This window comes from Podarcis bocagei, assembly GCF_964188305.1.
Source record: "Podarcis bocagei genome assembly, chromosome: Z".
NCBI lineage: Eukaryota > Metazoa > Chordata > Lepidosauria > Squamata > Lacertidae > Podarcis > Podarcis bocagei.
In genome coordinates, this window is record NC_138140.1 from 1,047,138 (window position 1) to 1,069,074 (window position 21,937).

At 44.1% G+C, this 21,937-nt stretch overlaps 1 protein-coding gene and 1 long non-coding RNA gene across 3 annotated transcripts in view; one reads left to right on the top strand and one right to left on the bottom strand.

Moving 5' to 3' along the window:
* Positions 1–11,902, bottom strand: part of NEK6 (NIMA related kinase 6) — a 96,188-nt gene extending 84,286 nt beyond the window's left edge. The window contains exon 1 of one of the 2 annotated variants that reach the window (XM_081179833.1): positions 11,695–11,902. Coding sequence is in view for 1 of the 2 variants with exons in the window: in XM_081179832.1 (XP_081035958.1) it covers positions 9,530–9,542 (13 nt within the window). In the remaining variant the exon portion in view is untranslated. Of the gene's footprint in view, positions 1–9,529; positions 9,558–11,694 lie in introns of those variants that run through there. The other variant, XM_081179832.1, reaches the window with a different exon arrangement.
* A 732-nt stretch (positions 11,903–12,634) lies between these two features.
* On the top strand, positions 12,635–20,778 carry LOC308579093. The gene is made up of 3 exons (XR_014004275.1): positions 12,635–12,670; positions 12,802–12,852; positions 18,252–20,778. It is a non-coding gene; the product is annotated as an uncharacterized lncRNA (long non-coding RNA).
* The last annotated feature ends 1,159 nt before the right edge of the window (positions 20,779–21,937 follow it).

Genomic DNA, 21,937 nt, shown 5'->3' on the forward strand with positions numbered 1-21,937 from the left:
ACTGCACTTTGGAATATGCTGGATACCAACAACTGTTTGAAAAGTTAACAGTGAGGTCCTGAGGAATCAGCATTGAGACCAATGCTACGTAACTTGTTCACAATTAGAGCCAGTGGTGACAGGTGTGGTAGCCAACTTTGCAATCAAACCAAATTACTCAGCAATAGTGAAAATTCAAGCAGACTGTTAAGAGTTCCAAAAGCATCTCTCCAAATGGAGCAAATGGGCAGTAAAATGGCAGATGAGGTTCAGTTTAAGAAAAGATAATGTGATGCACATTAGAGCAAAAATATCCTACTTCACTCTTAAAAGTGATGAAGTCTGAATCGGCAGTGACTATCTAGGAGAGAGAATGTGTACAGCAGCACTGAAAAAGGGCAAATTACATGATAATTTTTATTAGGAAAATGAAAATAAAACTGTCCGTATCATAATGCCTTTAATGTATGGTGTGGTCATCTCAAAAATGAAAACATAGAGGGGTTTTAGCCCTTTCCACATGATGCAAGCCTAAATTACAGAGGTGTTTTAGTTTCAAAAAAAGACAACTCACAGCAGCATGATAGTTGTAAAATTATGCATGGTATGGAGGAAGTGAAAGCAGAGAATTTTCTCTCCCCCTAGTCTAGCTTTAAAATGAAAGGTCACCCAATGGGAGTAAATTCAAAACAGACAAAAGGAAATAGTTCTTCACACAGTGCAGTTAATATAATTCTTCCCATAAGATGGGCTGATGGGCTGGCTTAGATGCATTTCAAAGAAAAATTGGACGTATCCAAGGTGAACAAGTTTACAGACTATGTACAGTTTACAACTGAGCATTAGGGCTGTTGTAACTAGTGGACCTCCATTGTGGGGGGGAAAGATGCTGGACTAGATGGATCTTATCTGGAAACAGTGGGATATTTCAGGGCACTATTTTTGGACTGAAAATTCAAGTCTGCCCTTGTATAGATTAATTCATGTGTGTTGCAGCATCAGGGCAACGGTGATGAAAGACAAGAAGATGAAAGCACAGCTGCATCACATTACAAATCTATTAACTCCCGCCCCCTTCCCTTACACAATGCTCTTTATACCTAGCTGCTCAGAAGTAAGTACTTCAGGTGAAAATTGTTTATGGATATCAGAGGCCCGTTCCTTCAGCAGCTCATTCAACCAACTCACAGACATGCCTAGGAGTTGCCTCTAGATCTCTATGGAGGGACAGCTTGAAGAACACTGACGATTTCTGAACAAGCAATCAAGTGAAAATATATTTTGCAGACCAAAAACATCCATCTTTTTTCAAATTATTCTGCAAGCCAGCTTGCCCCAGTTGGCTCTGACATTTTGCAAACCAAAAAGTGTAATAGTCCTTGGAATCTTGCAGTGAGCACACATATTCTATTCCATTAGTCCAAAAATCTTCCTTTTTAAAAAAGATTTCCTCTCCTCCCTGGCACACATTCAAATTCACAGCATGCTCAGAGTCACTCTCTAGTAGTAATACGGCCAGCAGCTGGCTCATAGGAAAGGGGAAAATTTGGAACTTGAGCTGTCCTACACCCACTTGAGCCAGGAGCAGACTGCTGACTCAAGAGGCAGACACTGACAAGCAGATGCCCGGGTTCCAGTCCCCTGCACGTCACTTTACAAATGCATACAAACACACAGTCTGAAAAAGCAATCCCAGTTACTTGGCACCCATCCCCTCCCAAACAACTTAAGAGTACAGGTTCAGTTTCATGTCCATTCAAAAGGCTGAAGGACGTTTCTCATTTAATAATAAAGAGAATTCTCAAAGTTCACAGATGAAGCAACAAAAGTAATTAGAGAACAGTAAACATCACACCACTCTTCAAAATGGAAAGGCTGCGAGCCCTTTGAGAGGGTGTGGGCCAGCACCTGTTCCAAGAGCATTCTAGACTAGGGCAAGAGTTCACGGAGCCTATCAATTTATCCTTCATCTCTGCAATAAGAGGGCACTAAACCATGGCGTTTTCTTTATTTCAAATAAAGAGTTCAACAGGAGAAAGATACAAGACGTGTGCCCCCACTCCAAGAGAGAAAGAAGCAGCCATCCTGCCCTTCCCAGCATTATTTTTAAATAACCAATAGGGAAATGCTTTCCACATTTCACAGTTCTGGTAAAGTGGCCAGTTTATGAACTCTTTTAACAGTTCACAGTTGTTCCATTAAAGAAAACCATTCAGTCATGAATTAATATGGTTCTAACAACTGGTCTAAAATTTAGGCACTGAGAGTCTCTATTGCCTTCAACTTCAAAATATATACGTTTTTCTAACTATGGGATTTCGTTCAGTGTCAAAATGCTGAACAGTGCAAAAGGCTCCACTTTTATGACAAGAATATTACATTTGTTTCCTTTGAGTCTCTACAGCAGAGGTAATTATGAGTGAGGAAAGAACTTGCTATTATTAAAGAATTCTCTAGGCTCCCTGACTTTGTTGTGTAAAAGCAAGAATAGAATATCATCATGTTTATTTTGATAAAGTATAAAAAATTCTAAGAAGTTTATTGCTTTTAAAAATGTAGAGGGGGAAACATTAAATACACGCTCTTACAAGAGAGTCGCTGCAGGGACACTAGTTGAATTCCAGGGGAGAATTACTATTTCAAAGCAGCTCTGGGCAATGTGTCAAAATCAATATTAAGCAAAGTTATCTGCACTTCTAAATCTGCTCTTTAAAGAAGGATCTATAAAGCAATGTGCTCAGCCTTTTGAGTCAGAAGCATTTTACTCAAAAATATTAAGTTCTATGTCTCGCATTCTACTATGCACCTCTATGGTTTATCTAAAAATTTTATGAGGCAACACAGCCAGATGATCTCCTATAATAGGAGGCTGGGAAGCCTCAAACTGAGCAGTTTGGGGCAATTCTGCAGGAAGTGATCCAAGTATTGCAGACAGTATTTGCTAGCACAATTTCTGTGGCCCAAATCAGCACAACTGCCCACCAGGGGAGAGAGAAAAAGGCCTGCAGCTTTGAAAAGATGCTTGTTCCCCACATGAAATCCATCTGAGGGAAACAACTAGGAAGACTCCTTCAGATTCCACATGCAAGTCAGCTCAAGTCATTTCAATAAGACATTTTAGCACACAAAAATTTGGAAACATTTTTGTTAGTGTATGTAAGAAAGAGTAACATTTAAAACGGATGTCACAGCTTTATTACTATTTGGAAGGTTGAGGAACAACAATAAATCATTGTCCATCATATCAGGAAACTGGAGAGAGTATTTTTAATTACAAAAAACCAAAACACAAAACGTAATGTAAATCCCCCAGTTCCCACGGCAAAGAACTGAAGCAAGAACACTCTTATGATGAGGTGCTTCTGGAACTTGCATAGGAAACTCAAATAGGCACATTAAACATAACAGAAATGGTCCCACTTTTATTAAAAAGTGCCCTTTACTGAATGACTCCAATTGGGTATATTATCTCTACTTCATTAAATGAGTGGTTTTCAACCAGTGTGTCGTGGCCCCCTGGGGTGCCTTGAAGGATGATCGGGGTGCCTTGGGCAACCCTGGCCTCTGTCCCTGTTTCCTTCCTTCCTTCCTTCCTTCCCTCCCTCCTCTGATGCCCTCCTCTATCTCTGCCTCCCCAAGGCTTGCACAGCTGTTTGTTGCAGCAGCCCTGGCTACAAGCTCCCCAGGCGAATGGTGCACCTTTGGCTGGCCAGGGGGTGCTTCCCCAGCCCCTGTGGGGCAGTGTGAAGAGGCATCGCTCTTTGGGGCAGAGGGGGGACAGCTCAGAGACCGGGGCAGCAACTGCCTAGAGGACTCTCAGGGAGAGGGGAGGGGAGAGGAGGCTGAGGGAACACTCCACAAGGGAGGGTGTTCGAAAAAGCGTGAGGGGCTGCCAGTTCGGCAGGCAAGGGGGGACCTAACTGGGCTCCTGAGCCCCACAAAGAATGGAGTTGGTCAAGGGAGCCGTGGGCTCAAAAAGGTTGAAAACCTCTGCACTAAATGATGATACTGATGCTTACACCATTTTTAAAATATTGGTATACACTTTTAAAGTGCTAAATTATCACTGTGTGCTAACACCAAAAATTTAGCTCACTCAGAGAACACATCAACATGAACAATACTCAAAGGGATAGAGGCAATTTTGGAGGTTGCAGTCTTTGTAGAGTCAGAGGCTTCAAATGAGGCGAGCTGTAAATAACAATGATGTCTTATGATCTGCCTGAATATTGAACTAAGATACCATACACCTTACAGGAAGACAATAATGGGCAATGTCTTTTGACTTTTGTTCTCTTGAATTTAAAAACAATGTATGTAAAAAGATACTTAGTCTTTATGAGAAGAAGAGAACTACTCTACAAGGTTGATTTACTCTGCACACAAAGGGAAAATAAAGTCTTACGTTCAGCTATTAGGCCTATAGGAGAAATCCATTAAGCAGGCATTTGATCTTTGGAATATTCTGACTACCTTTCACTAAGCATTTTGTCAAAATGTTAAAAAGTCTACTTCATCTTATGAAGCCTGAAAATCTGGCAAAACCTTACAATAATGCTGCTTTAGGCAATCTTAAGCACTAGGAACTTATTTACACCATTTCAAGTGGGAAGACACTGTGAAACGGCTATCCAGAGCCCATTTTTAATCAACATTATTTAGCACTACCCCTAGGTTGTAACAGCAGGATTCTCAGCTCTGGTAGCATCCAGGTGAGGCTTCCGATCAATTATTTCCCTTCTATATTATAAGTAGCAAATTTAGTGATAGGAGCAACTGAAATATATTCATATGCAAATGTGGAGACTATCTTTTTTGTTTATTTGTATTATTATTATTATTATTATTATTATTATTATTATTATTATTATTATTATTATTATTATTATTATTATTCCCTACCTACCTGGCTTGGTTTCCCTAGCCACCCTTAACATATATAAAAACATAGTAAAATCAGCAATTCCAACCCAATGATTAATGTATAGTCTGAGGTGCATTCAACTGATGAGCGATCGCCAACGCACAGGTTCTTTTGGACCCAGAAGAGAGCAGAACAGGGCAGGGCAAGGCAGGCTGGGGTGCCCTTATTTGCCTTCTGCCATCGCCTTCGCACAGAGGCTGGGAACAGAACCCCTGTGCGAAATGGTCGTCGCAATTTCTTCTTGTTCAGAACCTTCCATATTAATGGCAAGCGTTTCATGTAGAATACATCTCATAATAAAGATTAAAAGCTAACTGAAGTAATATTACTAAATGAGCTAGTTAGCTAATTTATATATCATTTCATACATTCAGAGGCACTCCAAAGCTATTTACAATAAAACAAAAAAGGCAATAAAATACTAAAACTGCTCATCCAAAAAATAGTCCCAACCCCCAGTACAAAATACCACCGCCCCTGGTTGAGCACAGCAGCCACCTGCAGTTGAAATGCCCAGGAAAATAAAAATGTTTATTCTGCTGCTGGGAAGAGGACAAAGTTAGAGCTCTTGCCCCAGGCTGTGTTTCTTTAAAATGCTAACAGCTTCTTTGCTCAGTGTTAGCTGCATGTTACAGTCCACAATTTTGCTTTTTATCCCAGGGATTCCCAAACGTGGCCCTCCAGCTGTTCTTGGACTACAATTCCCATCAGCCCTGACCACTGGTCCTGCTAGCTAGGGATGATGGGAGTTGTAATCGAAAAACAGCTACCAACAAACACCCAAGTTTGGGAATCCCTGCATTAGTCACACTGTTCGCACCAAATAAATTATAAATGTTGGGAGGGAAAGTAACCAATTATTTTTGTAAGCCTACATTTTTCTGAGGGAATATGTTGTTTTCATTGTACTTTCTCTCTTCTACTTTGCAGTGTCCACAAATGCCATTCTATAGAAGCAACATAAATTACAGTTATTTACAGTTATTGTCCCAATTCCTATTTGGGCAATTAGCAATCAAATGAAGTTTACTTCTCTCTAATTGTTGCTTTTTTACTTTCCTTCCAAAAGAGCTATGCTCTATATCAGAGCATCCCAAATTTCTCATGTTGGTGACAAACTTTTTAGACATGCATCAACATTTCGCGACACAGTAATTCAGTTTTACTAGCAAACCGGAGATTAAGCTAACTGCTTTTTCCAGCCCTGAGAGAAGTGTGGGGAACATTCACGTGACACACCTATACACTGCAAATGACACACTAATGTGTCGCGACAGTTTGGAAACCTCTGCTCTATATGATAATAAGTCCAGAAACTGCAACAAAGCACATCATTATTTCCTGTTTTAAGGTATTTGGGCTACAAGCCATAACCCTCTTATTCCTTGGGTAAAAGAGTTCAGTGACTGCAGCTAAACTATATAGGTTATTCTGAGAAAAGTGAAGCATTGTATGTGTCACATATTCTAAGGAATTCACTGTACAGATTCACAAGTTTTGCCTTCTGGATAATGAAGTTTCAGGGCAACTAGCCTGACTCCTTAGAAACTTGAGGAAATAAACATCACCAGCAGTTTAATGCTGTTCTGGCCTTTTAATGCTGTTTATGTTGTTGTTGCAACACAAACACTCACAACACTAAAAAAACACACCCTAAAAAGAGAATACAAATACAAGTATGAATATAGATACAAATACTAAACAAACATATAACCATATTTCACTTCTTGTTTTCTTCTAATTGACTTCCTTCGTCCTCAACGCAGGTCTACTTTCATATTTAATAAACTGTTTCCTTCTCATTCCGTTTTCCCTACTTTTCTTTCTATTTTAGACTTTTATACCTTAATTTGTTTTGCAAAAGTTAATCAAAACAAGTCCCGGTATTAATTTGAGGGCACAGCTTTTTAAGATCATCTCTATATTTTCCCCATTCTTTTTGAAATTTTTGTTTAGACTGACCCCTGTCATTCTAGCCAGCTCAAGGTAATCAAATAATTTTTCTTGTCATTCATTTTTGTTAGTCTGACTAGTTTTTCCAGTTTTCGGAAACTAGGATTCTCGCCACCAATATTGAATACAGGAATATTTTTGTGTTTTCCCTGGCAATATCTGAATCTAATATTCCCAATAGAAAAGCTTCTGGTTTTTTTTTACAAAAGTTTGTTCATGTATTTTCTTCAACTCTTCATATACCAAATCCCAGAAGCTCTTGATTTTATCACAGGTCCACCACATATGTAGGAGCATCCCCGATGCTTGATTGCAACTCCAACACAATTTAGATTTTGTTTATACATTTTAAATATTTTGCTTGGTGTTAAATACCATCTATAAAACATCTTTAACAAATTTTCCTTTATCACCTCACAAGCTGTAAATCTCAAAAAAAAATTATTAAAATAATTCAACATTAATACATACATATTACGAATATACAAACATACATTTCATACAATCCCTAAAAATATTCATACATACCCACACTCAATCCCACCCAGCCTCACAAGCTGTAAATCTCCAATTCTCTTTCCATAATCTTCCCCATGATGATAATTAAATAGGTTTGCCTATGTCCATTGCCCATTTAATCATTCATCCTTCACCTCCCACTCTAGTAAAGTTTCATACATTTTAGAGATTACCTGTCTTATTTTGTAATAATTCTTTGTCCCAATATTGTAATTTCTCTTGCAAAACCTTTTTTGTTATCTGCTCTGAACACTTCACTTAATTGGTAGTACTGAATCCACCCTGTTAGGTGATGTTTTACTTCCTCATATTTTTTCAATTTCAATTTGTTATCTTTTTCTTCTAGCAGATTTATGTGCCCAATTTGATTCCGTATTTTTTTCTTTTCACTGCTATTGCCTCCAAAGGTCAAAGCCACCAGAGCATTTTAGGTTCTAATAATTCTTTGTACTTTTCAGACTCTATATATCAACTTTCTTACAATATGATTAAGAAATCCTCTGTGGACTTTCCATGCCACGCATAACGGTTGTCAAACCCTTCTAAATCCAATAAATCTGCATTTTGCAGTATCATCCATTCTTTTAACCAATTTAGACAGACCAAATCATAATACAAATTTAAATCAAGTGGTGCCAATCCACCTCTATTTTTCTTATCTATTAATAATTTATGTTTAATTCTTGGCTTTTTGTACTGCCAAATGAATCTTGATATATCTCTTTGCCATGATTTAAAGCATCTTACCCCTCCAATTATTGGTATCATTTGAAATAAAAACATCCTTTTGGGAAGCACATTCATTTTCACTACTGATATCCTACCACAGAATAATAATTTTAACCTGTTCCAAATCTCCAGATCTCTTTTAATTTCAATATTTTTATATAATTATCCTCAAATAGATTGCTATTTTTATTCGTCAGCCAGATTCCCAAGTATTTAGTCTTATTTACTATCATTAGTCCTGAGCTCTTCTGTAATTCTTCTTTTTCTTGTATAGACATATTCTTTGCTAGCATGTTGGTCTTATTTTTATTTAACTTAAATCCTGCCACTTTTCCAAATTCGAGGATCTTTTCTATTATTTTTGTACGCTTTCCTCTGGATTTTCAGTGGTTAATATCAGGTCATCCGCAAATGCCTTTATCGCGTGCGATATCTTCCCCACCTTTTATGTCTTGATCTTTCCTTATTGCAATCGCTAGTTCTAGTACCATAATGAACAATAAAGATGAGAGGGGGCAGCCTTGCCTGGTCCCTTTACTTATCTTAAATTCTTCTGTTATCTCATTATTTAATATCAAATTGGCTCTCTGATTTCTGTATATCGCCTCGATACGCCTGCTGAAATTTTCTCTGAGTCCTGTGGCTTCTATAGTTTTTTTCATAAATCTCCAAGAGATGTTATCAAAGGCCTTCTCGGCATCTACCAGCATCAAGATATCTTTTTTTCTGTTCTTACTTCCAAATATTCTAATATATCTATTATATTTCTCATATTATTGCACATGTATCTGCCTGGTAGAAAGCCCACTTGATCCTTATATATAATTTCATTCAGTACTCTTTTTAATCTGTTGGCTAGGATATCAGCAAATATTTTGTAATCGTTATTTAATAGCGATAAAGGTAAAGGACCCCTAACAGTTAAATAAGTTGCAGACAACTCTGGGGTTGTGGCACTCATCTCGCTTTACAGGTTGAGGGAGCCGGCATTTGTCCGCAGACAGTTTTCTGGGTCATGTGGCCAGCATGACTAAGCCACTTCGGGGGAAACCAGAGCAGCACATGGAAATACCGTTTACCTTCCTGCCGGAGTGGTACCTATTTATCTACTTGCACTTTGACGTGCTTTCGAACTGCTAAATAGGCAGGAGCAGGGACCGAGCAACGGGAGCTCACCCCGTCATGGGGATTCGAATCACCGACCTTCTGATCAACAAGCCCAAGAGGTTCAGTTTTTGATTGATATTGGGTGCATTCCTTGTTGGGGATCAGAGTGATAAATGCTTCTTTCCAAGACTTTAGTATTCTTCCTTCTTTTAAAATTCCATTCATAACTGTTTTCATTGGTTCGGACAGTATCTCTTCTAGTTTCTTATAATACACTTTTAAGGAGGTTTAAGGCCTTTTGAAGATGCTTCTGCCTACCTGGACAGTTCATCACTCTGCCCACTAGTACAAGGAGAACCAATGCCAGGAAGAATGAGGGCTGATCAGGTGCAGAGTTCCTTGCAGTCACATCATCTTCCTGTGTGTGGGCTGCAGCAGCCCAGGATCCCCCTCATCTGCTTTGTGAGTAGGCAGGGAGATCCGGGGAGATATCATGCACCTTGTTAGTGTGTGCAAAGCGACAAAACACACACACACAAGTCTAGGCTACTCCCAAAGAGAACAGAACATGCAAGGGAGAGAACAGGCTGAATTCCCTGCAAAAAGAAGCTATATGAGAACAACTGTTCTATGTTATGCCTTTGGGCAGAGGAGGCAGCACCAGCACCAATTCTAACATTAAAATTTGCAATCTGATACTAAACCACACAAAGAACCCTATTTTTAGCAAAAATTTCAACCATGCACAGTTCCAGAAAAAATTCTTACTGAATACATGAGTAAACTCAGATTATACCAAAACTGTATGAGGAGGGAAATGTTTGTTTCAGGAACTTCTTACTTTAGCTATGTTGACCAAAGAATGAAAGACAACAATGGGACTTTCCATTTGATAAGCTCTCTCAAATTTATGACCTCCTTAACCTGGGTTTCCATTCAGATAAACACTCTGATGTAGTCAGTGTTAGAAATTAGCCAGGCGCCAGATCTCAAGTTTGCATTGCTGTGAAATACTTTTTATTAAAAACGTTTTTCCTATTAACAGTCTTAAATCATGAACACTTACACAACTAGATATTTATTTATAACCCTTGATTGTTCACACAGCCCCATATGTTCACATATTTGAATGTATGTGACTATGGTGTACAGAATCAGATGGTTGATTTTGTGTTGTCTACTCTGAAACGAAGCAGCAATCCCAAGTTTTTTTCTGCACTCCTACCTAAGATCCTTTGAATTTAAGTTGCCAGGGAAAGAACTGGGGACCTTCTGTATGCACAGCCTGTGCTCTTCCCCTCAAGGCCACATGAGGCTCTTCAAGTAGGAAGTGAAGGGATACTCTATGCTTTTAATCTCAGAGTTGTGAGTTCGAGCCCCACGTTGAGCAAAAGATTCCTGAATTTCTAGGGGGTTGGACTAGATGTTCCCTGTGGTCCCTTCCAACTCTACAATTCTATGGCTCTATGAAAACAATTTTCTATCCATACCAAGAGCAACTCCCAGAAATGAATGTGGATGATGGGTATGTGTGCACTGACAAACAAATTTCTGCCTTACAGACATAAATCAAGGCTCAGAAAAGACACTGGGCAGGATTCTTGGACAGGATCCCCAAAGCCTGCCTCTAATTTTTCCTTTGATAGCAGGAATGAAGAGGAACCTGTCAGATAATGAGACGACAGCAGAACTGTACTGGAGAGGCCCAAGCGGATTCTGCATCAGAAAACACACTGCAAACTGTTGGGATGTTTTTAAAAACCAAGCAAAACAGACACATTAAAAAGTAATGGCACCAGGTCACCTCTCACCAGCACGGCATTCAGCTGCATGCCGACAAGTTCACCTGCATCACAGAAGTGACCAGGGCAATCCCCTGGGGCCAGAGGCACCTCCTCAAGGGTGGCACAAGCGACCCCACCAGACGATCCCTAGTGCGCCCTGTGCCCACTCGTGCCCCTGACCCACGACACCTGGAGAGGATCCCTGCGGCCACCCACCACGAGAAGAGCAGCCGCCGTGGGAGGAAGTTCAGCTGGGAAGGGCAGGGCAGGGGGCGGGGTGGGGGCGCGCCTCCCCAGGTGAAAATGAGCGCTGATCCCGCGAATCCAACAGGTCGGTCGGTCGTCGTGGTTGAGGGAGACCTTCTAAGAGGCCAGCGCACCTGAGGCATTTAAAAAGGGAGCCATTCCTAAAAACAGAAATAAGAGTACCGGGGGGTGGGCAGGGAGTTATAAGGTGCTGGAGGTGCTTTTAATGCTGCGCGGGGGGGGGATGAGCGGGCGAAAGCGACCCCCTTCCAGAAATGCCACGGGGGAGGGGTGACCTGTGGGGGTCGCGGGCGGGGGGAGGGGCGTGTCCCGAGTCCGAGGCGAGGCTGAGGGGAGCCAGGGGGGGTCTGCTCTGCGCTCCCTCGCCCCCCCCCGCCCGCCCGCCCAGGTGAAGAGGCCTCTCGGCAGGTCGCCGCCCCCGCCATCGCTTACCTGCTGACGGCTGCTTCCGCCAGGGAGGCGCCTTCCCTGCCGGCGGGGCTCCGCGCCGCCACAGCAGCCCCCTCCCCTGCCCGCTCTCGCTCGGGTGGGGGGGGCGGGGGGAGCCGCAGAGCCTCGCGCTCTCGCCCCTCAGGCGCTCGAGTCAGTCAGTCAGTCAGTCAGAGGCGCCCGGACGCAACTTCGACCCGCTCGCCACCCGACCGACCGACCGACCGCCGCGCGCGCACACGCACACGCGCGCCCCCGCCTGCCCGCCTCTTCTCTCTCTCTCTCTCAGCCCTGCGTCCGTCCCCAAGCTGCCACGCAGGCCTCCCTCCGTCCCTCGTCGGGAGCGAGCGCGTACGCGTCACCGCCGGCTTCCCGCCCGCCACTCCAGAGGGGCGAGGGGGGCGTGGCTTCGCCGCGGGGCTCCTGCCCCCCCCACACACTCGAGAGGCGGGGTGCGCGCGCAGGCGGGGCAGCGGCCGTTGGCGGGGGGGGAGGGGCGGCGCTTCCTCGTCCCTCGCGCGAGCGTGGAGGTGGCCCTCGCGCGTGGCCTCTCTCTCTCTCTCTCTCTCTCTCTTTTCCCCCCGCTGACGTGCCATAGTGAGGCGTCCCTGGGAAAGATGTATTTCCCACAGCTAAATCCTGAAGGCGGGTTGTGTGGTAAAAAAAATAAAATAAAAGGTGTTAAAAGTTGAGTCCAGTGAGTTGTCAAAAGTTCCCGCCCCGCCTTCCACCCGGGAGGCGAGGCGAGCGGCCGGGGGAGCAGATCCAGGCTCCCAGGAACGCGTCGCCCTCCTCCCCAGGAGGCTCGCGTTGTGCTCCTCGGCGACATTTCCCTCTCTCGCTCCCGCCCTTGGAGAACTGTCTTCCGCCCTTCCTCCTCGGAGCGACGCCGCCCTTCTCCCCGAGAGCAGGGGGCCAGGACCGCGGGGCATCATCCCAGAATCCTCGCCCACCAGCCTCTCCTCCACACGATCCACAGGTGACCCGTGCTATCCCTGCAGTATTCTGCAACAGGAATACCGCTCTAAGGTGTTTTTTTTTCCTACTTAGAATTCAAAAATAGTAGCAGTAATGATTACCAATACTAAACAATTTTCATTTTATTTGCAGGAAACATACTTTATTTGAAGCATAAGATATTGGCAGCATTCACCCAACATGGTAAGCAATGGTTGGTGGTTTACTGTGAAGGTACAGACCCTGCCTGCCCCCCGAGAGCAACATACCACAATGCTTATTTTAGTAACCCAAGAACAAGTTGGTCCCTGATTCTGATGTAAGGCTAAGCCAAGGATTATGGTTGGTTTCTCCCGTCCACTACTGGGAAGGAGCAAAGGGCGAGCAATCACAGGGGTTTCACAGAAACTATTACCTGGTGGTTTACTGTGACATATGAACACACAGCCATATTCAAGGGATCACACTAGCCAAAAACACTTTCTTTTCACTAGTTGCCAAAAACCATTTCTTCTTCTGAATTAATGCCAGTTTGCCTTTATCCAGCCAAGGTTCCCGAATAAATTATGTTTCTGAAATCTGGGTAAGTTTGCTTCCCTTTAGGAGCTGCAATATGATTTTGTGAATGAAACCAATGTCAGCAGTGTTACCCAGTGAACTGATGTATCCATATCCATTCTGAATCCTTCAGATTTGGCCCAATTAAGTTTATAGTCCAAAATACGTTCCAAGGAGGTGCTTCCAGCACCTTGGGTACTAATTCCAAATAGTATGGGAAACACTTCATCAGCACAAAGCTGAATTATCAATTCTTAAGGTTTTTAATGTGTGATATCTTAGTGTATTTTAATACTTTGTTGGGAGCCGCCCAGAGTGGCTGGGGAAACCCAGCCAGATGGGCGGGATACAAATAATAAATTATTATTATTATTATTATTATTATTAGTCACTGGTTATAATACCTTCATATCTTGCCACATGCAAGAGATTATAGAAAAGGGCCTAGGAATAACAGAGATAAGAGGGAGTTGTGCCTCATCCCCCTTTGCAAAGATGCTGGAGTTAAACGAAGTCATTCTTTTAGAAGTGAGGTCCTTCATGAATTAGTTTTACCTGTATTTAAAATTGCAGCCAGTGTGGGAGTTCTGTGGCTTCACTTACCCAGGAGTCCACCGAAGGGTAGAGAAGGAAATAAAAGCACAGATGGTGACAATTACCTTATGAACAGTGGCCATTCACCAAAAATGGTAGTTGATAACACAGACCTCTACATTTTGCTTTGTTTTGGCTTCACTGTTTACATCTCCCCTCCACAACTCAGGATGACAATACATCTGATGAAGTGGATTGCATACTCTGGGAAAAAGTAAGAGAGGCCATGATGGTAATTTCTTTAAAGTGAGTATGGCAAAGTCATCCGTTTTACACAAATACGTTTAACACTATGTATAAAAACATACTCTGCTTTGATTCCAGGAAGAGTTAAGACTTGTACGTGCATAAATTTGTACCTGTTCTAACAACCGGCAGAGGGGAAAACACATTCCTCAAAAAGATTTGCAGTCAACATATTGGAACAACATGCTCATCCATGAAATGTGTAGATTGGGAGAACTAAGAGCAATGAACATATGGACCTCTCTGTAGAGCTTAAACATTTTCAATGTTCCTAACAATAGCAAGATTTCTATGTTTGATAATCTTAAGAGATTTGCTCTTTTTGGCAGGCACCGAAGCTGAAAGTGCTATGCCAGTCTTTCCATTCTTACCCAATTGTTGCTGCGTGTTTGGGTGCTGATTGACTAACTGAGCCCTTAACAAAACAGAGGGTGAGCATATACTGCTAGGAAATAGCAAAACCTTGCTTCCTCAAAACCAACATGCAAAATTTGTTTCGGGGACATTTCTGCATCAGCTGTATCCTATGAAGGACTGCAAGTTCTCAATTTCTCCCCCCCCCCTTTTTTTTTTTTTTTTGCAGCTCCATCTTTCCATGCACATAGAGCAAACTCACAGCTGGCTTCCCCAGAATGTCTGCCACATGCAGGCTCTGTTCTCATATTTCTGTAAGATCTGAGTCCCAAAGGAAGCATTAATGCTAGAGGAATGCATGCTGGCATGTGACTCCTGTGAAAGGAAGTTGAGGAAAGAAAACTCAAATAAGCTCCTCAGGTCCACTGTGGGAACCACCCTCTGCTTTGTGGGTCAACCTTTTAAATATTTTTCAATAGATAACACTGTTACAAGGAGGAGGGGGAGGCATGAGCTTCAGAATTGCAGTCAAACTGGTATCCAGGAGGAAATAGCAGCCTAGACTGGTCATGTGGTGCAGGAAAGAAATCTGGACCAGCTGCCTGCAGACCTCATCAGGGGAGCATGTAACTGATGGCAAACCGAAAAGAGAAAAATATCCCCAGCACAGGATCTGAAATCAAAGGTTGCCAATGCCATGCAGGAATAGGAAAATGGGGGAGTGTATGGGGGAGGGGAATGGTGGCAGTGGCGTAGTGTGGGTGGCCAGCGCCTCAGGCTGCACAAAGGGGGTGAGGTGGGAGGGAGGTAACTGACAGAGTATGCATGCACATTCAACTGCCTAATGGCATTCGCGTCACCCAGGAGATCATAGCTGCAGAGATAAGAAAATAAGAGTCATTCCGTTGTCTGGAGATGTCACTTCCTGGTTCTCATGAAGAAACCATTTTCAACGGAACCCAGCAAAGGAAACATGTAGCTGTATTGAGACAGCACTGGGTGTTGAAGTTTTGTGCCCCTGACAATTTTTGGCAACCAGGGCAACTGCCCGTGCCCCCATCCCCCCGACACTACCCCATTAAATGATGGGGGTATCTGGAGTTCAGTTGTTCGTAAGATTTTAGGTTGCATACACACCATACATTTACATCAGGGGTCAGCAAACCTTTTCAGCAGAGGGCCACTCCACTGTTCCTTAGTCCTTGTGGGGTGCCGGACTATATTGGGGGGGGGATGATGCACGAGACCCAGTGGCTGCTTACCTGTCTTGCGAGTGGCAGGGGCTGGCAGTGGTGGCGGAGGGACGATGAGTGGCACACGAAAGGGCTCCGGAGAGGGGCTGCTTAAAATGGCAACCACTCAAGCACTGCTGCTGCTGGCACTAACAAAGCCCAGCCCCCTTACTCCTCTAGGCAGGGCAGGGAGAAGCCAGGAGGAGGGAGGGAGGAGGAGCCGCCACCGCCGTGGGAGGGAGAGGGAAAGAATGCTCGCACACTGGCCATCCACATGGCGATTCCCGGACCATCCGCGGGCCGGATCCAAAAGGCAATTGGACCTGATCCTGCCCATGGGCCTTAGATTGCCGACCCATTATTTACAGCATGCAACACCCCCCCCCCCATAATCCTAGGAATAGAGCTACAATTCTCTTCACAGAGCTAAAATTCTCAGCACCCTTAACAAACCCATGTTTCCCTTGGGGGAAGTCATGTGCTTTAAATGTTATGCTGTGCATACAGCCCTAGATAAAAAAAAATCACAAGGACGCAGACTTGCAGGGAGAACATACTGGTTCAAGAGCAAGCAGGAGTCATTGTTTCTCCATCACACCACCCTCTTGATTTTGTAATGCCTGGTGTTGCTGCCAGTGCCTGGCATCTCCTGTTGCTCAGGAAACACTATTTGCCCCAATCGTGTGCTCCTATTTGAAGTCTTCACTGACATTTCTTATAAAGTTGCCTGGATAACAAGTTTATTCCACATGTGCATACTGTATACTGTATCATCTCATGGCTTGCTTTGCCGCTTGCCATCAGGTTTGCTTACAGCAGGGTGGCTAACCTGGGACCATTCAATTGTTGTTGGATTCAACTCCCATGAGCCCCAACAGGCATGGACATTGGTCAGGGATGGTCGCAGTTCTACTCCAAGAATATCTGGAAGGCCACAGGTTAGCCAACTTGGCTCAAGCACTGCAAGGTGGTGTGTTTCTTTACGCCCTTCTCTTCTCAAAACTTGAGTGTGCAGGGTGATGCCCAGTGGTCTTCCATCCAGGGTCTGGCCAGTCCCAGACCTGCTTAGCTTCACAAACAGAATTGTATCAAATGCCTTCAGACTAGTCACTTTTCAAGAGCCCCTTACAGCAGGTCAGTCTTTCCGCAAACAGAAATAAGCTGCATAATCATTGCAGCTTATTAAGAGCCCACAAAGAGAGCAGAGTTAAAACCGGTAGAGAAGACTCCAGTCTTCTTTCAGAATTTAAATTGTGGCAGGTGAACATTTAAAGTGCTATTGTACCACAGTCATTGCTTTCCCAAAAGCATCTTAGGAACCGCAGTTTGTTGAGGGTGCTAGGAGGGTACTCTGTTCCCTGCACAGAGCTACAATTCCATACCCTCCAAGTATTCCAATTTTCCAGGGACAGTCCCAGAATTACAGAAGCCATCCTGGTTTCTGATTTGACCCTGGAATGTCCCTCTTTCTATCAGGTGTCCTTATTTTCATCAGAGAAATGTTGGGATGCAATTCCCAAAGTTCCATGGGAGGAGGGATTGATTGTTGAACTACTCTGAGAATAGGAGTTACCTAACAATAGGGCTGCCATACGTCCAGATTTTCCCAGACATTACCCAGATTTCAAAGGCGGAATTGATGTCTGGGGGAATTTCCAAAAGGCGGCACGTTTTTGTCTTTAAAAAGTTTGACAACTTTCGGGTTTTCCTAAAAAAAAAACTCAACAACTTTCAGGGTGTCCTGGTTTTTACTTTTTGAAATACGGCAATCCTACCGAACAACTCTTAGCACCCTTACCAAACTACAGTCCCCAGGATTCTTTGGGGGAAGCCATGATTTTTTAAAAGTGGTATGATACTGCTTAGGGACGTGGGTGGCGCTGTGGGTTAAACCACAGAGCCTAGGACTTGCCGATCAGAAGGTCGGCAGTTTGAATCCCCATGACGGGGTGAGCTCCCATTGCTCGGTCCCTGCTCCTGCCAACCTAGCAGTTTGAAAGCACGTCAACTGCAAGTAGATAAATAGGTACCGTTCCGGCGGGAAGGTAAACGGTGTTTCCGTGCGCTGCTCTGGTTCGCCAGAAGCGGCTTAGTCCTGCTGGCCACGTGACCCGGAAGCTGTACACCGGCTCCCTCTGCCAGTAAAGCGAGATGAGCGCCGCAACCCCAGAGTCGGTCACGACTGGACCTAATGGTCAGGGGTCCCTTTACCTTTATGATACGGCTTTAAATGCAAACTGCAGATGGGGCCTACCTCTTTCAGGCATTCAGGTGCTTAGCAGTTTCTTCTCCTTGATTTGCTCACTGGCTCCCTTGCAAAGACCTTGCCCTTCATGCACCAAAGTTTAACCCCCCATTTCTCTTTCTTCCAATCCACTTTCATTGCAGCCTCACATTCTCTCTACAGCTGGAACTCTTCCCCCACATTCTACAATGCTGAACTTTTCATTTCTGTTATTTTTGTGAGTTTTGGCAGCTGCAGATGTTCTTTTGTTTTATTCTGTCCCCTTTTCCCCACTTAAATTGAAGCCAGGTACACCAATTGCGACTTTTAACAGCACCACCCGCCCCTTAGTCCCCCCCCCCAACATTCTTCCTCCCATTCTGAGTGTTTTTCAGGCAAGTTTCTTTGGAATGTGCAGATTGGCTCCAGCTCCACGTATGCTGCTGACTGCTGTTGTTTGGAGCGAATTGGCGGCTGCTTCCAGCATTCACAGCCAGATGTTACAAATGTGACCCAGCCAGAAGCTGCAATGTGCCCACACTCACTCTTGCTCCAAGCTGCAAAGCTTTGTGTGGGACTGCTCTCGCCTCCTCTGGAAATCTGAAGTCTGCTTTGCTCGCTAGTTTTCCCTCCTTTCTTTTTTAACTGGTAGTACAAGCTCTTTCACAACATCTGAAGTGCTCTCTGAAGAAAAGCAGGGCCTTCCTTTGTGACTGAGATTTTGCACTCCCCAAAACTCCTGGATCCAATGCCCAGAAAGCAGCATTTTCAGTTCTTGGAATACTTGGTGCAGCTCAGGCAGGTTCACAGGTTTCCTCAGCTAAGTGTTGAGAATGGGAGTGGGAAGGTGGAATTGCAAGGTCAAAGTAGGAGCCTAAATCACCCACATTTGGGTTTTAAAGAACTGGCAAATGCCCCTATATTTGGCTTGGCCCATAACTAGGCTAATGAGCTGAGGCTGTGCCTGAGATTTCTGGGAATGCATCCATGGTAAGAGTAGACTTTACCCATGCTCCTTGCTGGCTCCTAGGAAACTCCTTGTGCTGTTGATGCACAGCTATGTCTCCCCTTTCCATCTCAGCTGGGAGTGGCTGTCAAGGTGTTGGGCCAGTGAGTGTCTGGAAGCAGTGATGGGCTGGATGGAGGACAATAAACGGGGTAAGTCCTTAGAAGTTGGAGGTGCTCTTGGAGGGTGGTTTCTGGTCCAGAAATTAGATGCACAGCCTTTTCTCGTAGCTTCAATAACTAGAGCAGGGTCAATACAGGAAAGCCTCATTTTTTTATTTACTATTCTTTCTTTATTGAAAAGAGGAAAATGGCAAACTAGAAAGCCACATTTCTTCATATTAGGCAGGCAGCGAACTATGCAGCCTTACCTGGTGGTTCAGTTAGCCCAGGGAGCCAGATGGGGCTGTGTCAGAAATGTACGGTGTTCCAATCCATAATTAAAACAAATTTAAATACTTATTTGTTCTAGGGAGCTGTGGAGAGCGCACATAGACCCCTGCAGCAGAGAAGGGGTTAAGTGGAAAATATTGAAGGTGCAAAGGCCACCCTGACCCCTGTCACTGGTGGTCCTTGTCAGTGGAACTAGAGATGCTGGGAGCATCATTAGAGCTGCTATTTAAATTGCACGTTCATAGGGCAGGGCAATGGGTGAAGTCAAGGAACACCATTGTTTGCAGTTCATTAGCAACAGAGAAACAGGCGAGGGGGGAGAGAGGGTGAAGGGGCATCATAGCAGCTCTGGCATGTATGGACTGAGTAGCATAATGTTGAAGAAAAGAGGACTGATTATGTAGTAGCCACAGCACTAAATAAAAGTCGCTTAAATTGGCATCTGTTGGAGGATGGCTCAGAATATAGCAAGAAAGTTCCCAATGAGAGCAAGGCCACGTTCACAAAAGCTCTTTCCCACCCAAAATTGGCATGAAGGACATTTCATTTTTTATGGGAGATATTCAGAACTGGATGGTGATGTGCTTTGTTTTTGCAAAAGTGAGTATTCTCAGGAAGCCATAATCGCTGCATGAAATTCAAGTTGTCTGTGACTGTGTGTGCGTAATTCTGGCTGTAAATAGTGGGAAGACAAGTCTTGGCACCGTCCAATTCTAGAGGGATGGCTATGGTAGCAATCTTTTTTGATGAAAACAACACACGGTCCTGCTGTTGCACCTTGGAAACTACACCATGGACCAGAAAAGCCCATTTTTCTTGGTTGCATCTTGCAGGGACACCTTTGACTTTTTGCATTAGGAGGGCTGATTGGATTTTTCGGGGCTTGGCTTGGACTGTTGATACTTTGCAGACAGGCCTTTGTGAGGTGAGGCGAGGCATCTGTGCCAGAGGGCAAATTTTGAGGTGCAATTAAATGACAAGAGCCTTTCAATTATTGACTTAATAGTTGATCTATCTCCCAAGAGAGAACCTTATTTGTTCCTTTTCAAGCCATGTTATTGATGATAAAGAGGTCTCACAAAGATGTCGTAAATTGAGATAGTCACAGGCAACCACTTCATGAGAAGATCAGCTGCAAGGGGGTTACTAGGTATGGTCCCATGACACAAATTAGCACCATATTTTCATTTAATTTTTGCAAATTTTGCATAAATGTTTCCAAATAAGCATGAATTTGCTCATTGTTGCAACTGCATATGCTGAATCCACTTTTTGGAGGGAGAAAACAAACTCGGCCTATCAAGACTTCCTCTGAGCTACAGAGTGCCAAAAAGTTTTTCTGAGTGCAGTATTTTGTTTGGGCTTCCTCCACCTGGAATATGTTAGGAAGAGCTAATGTTCATATGAAAACTAAAACAAGGACTGCTGGGTGGATTAAATTGGTGGGTGTATGTGGTTTAATTATCACTGCTGCTGTGCACCAGGGTGAGTTGTAAGCAGAGGTGAAATATACTCGGAGTCGACTGTGGATTTCATGCTCTTTATTCAGCTCATAGTAGTGAGGAATGAAAGTTCCCCCAAAATATCTGCTTTATGTACATTATTTACACAATGGGCCGCACGTGATTGGCTAATTCCGGGATTCTCCTGTAGGCCAATCAGGTTGCAGATTCACTTCCACCTGGAGCTGGATTGGGTGGCTCTTGCAGACCAATCATACTGCCGCATTGTTCTAGGACAAATCAGACTGCTGCATTTTGGATCCTACTCAACTCAGTACATAACAAGAGGCATAGGGTGGGTTGCCAACTCCAGGGACCATGTGGAGGGGTGCATGGGAGGGAGGGAAGGGGACACAGTGCGCATGCACATTCAACTGCCTAACGGCCTCTGTGTCACCCAAGAGATTGCCGCTACAGAGATAAGAAGAGTCTTTCTTGTTGTCTCGAGAGGTCACTGCCTGGTTTACATGGAGAAGCCATTTTCAACAGAGCCCAGCAACAGAAGCATGCAGCTGTATTGAGGCAGAACCAAGTTTTGAAATTTTGCACCCTGTAACAATTTTGCGCCTGGGGCAGCCACCCCAATAGCACCCCCCACTCCATGCTACATCCATTGCCTGTAAGCAAAGACAAGTGAATGGAAGGTAGGGCTGCCATATTTCAAACAGTGAGAATCCGGACAGAAAGGTTGTTGAGCTTTTGAGGTATTTTTATGCAAAAATGGCACTGCCGACATCCAAATTTCCTGGACTTTTTTTGCTGATTTCTGTCTGGAGACTGCTGCTGATTGCAGCGTTTCGGATATGTCCTGGAAATTCCGGATGTATGGCGACCCTAGTGGAAGAGACACCTGGGTTTTGGCACAAAAAAATCCAGGGCTTTGTCCCCCTGGGTCACCCAATGGTAAAATCCCTGGGTGCACCTATGAAAAAGATTATTGAACACCAGCTCTTACGACGCCCACAGGTGGCAGTAGGGCCAGCTCTGCCCTTAGGCAGAATGAAGCATCTGTTTCAGGCACCAGGGGCTGAGAGGCAGCCATAGGGCCACTGAGTCCCCTGCGTTAGCCTGCTCTGCACTTCCTAAGCTACCCAGCTGCCTCAGTATTACAGTGGAGCAGTGCCAGATTTAGTATTAGCTAAACAAGCTGTAGCTTAGGGCCCCACTCTCTTGGGGGGGGG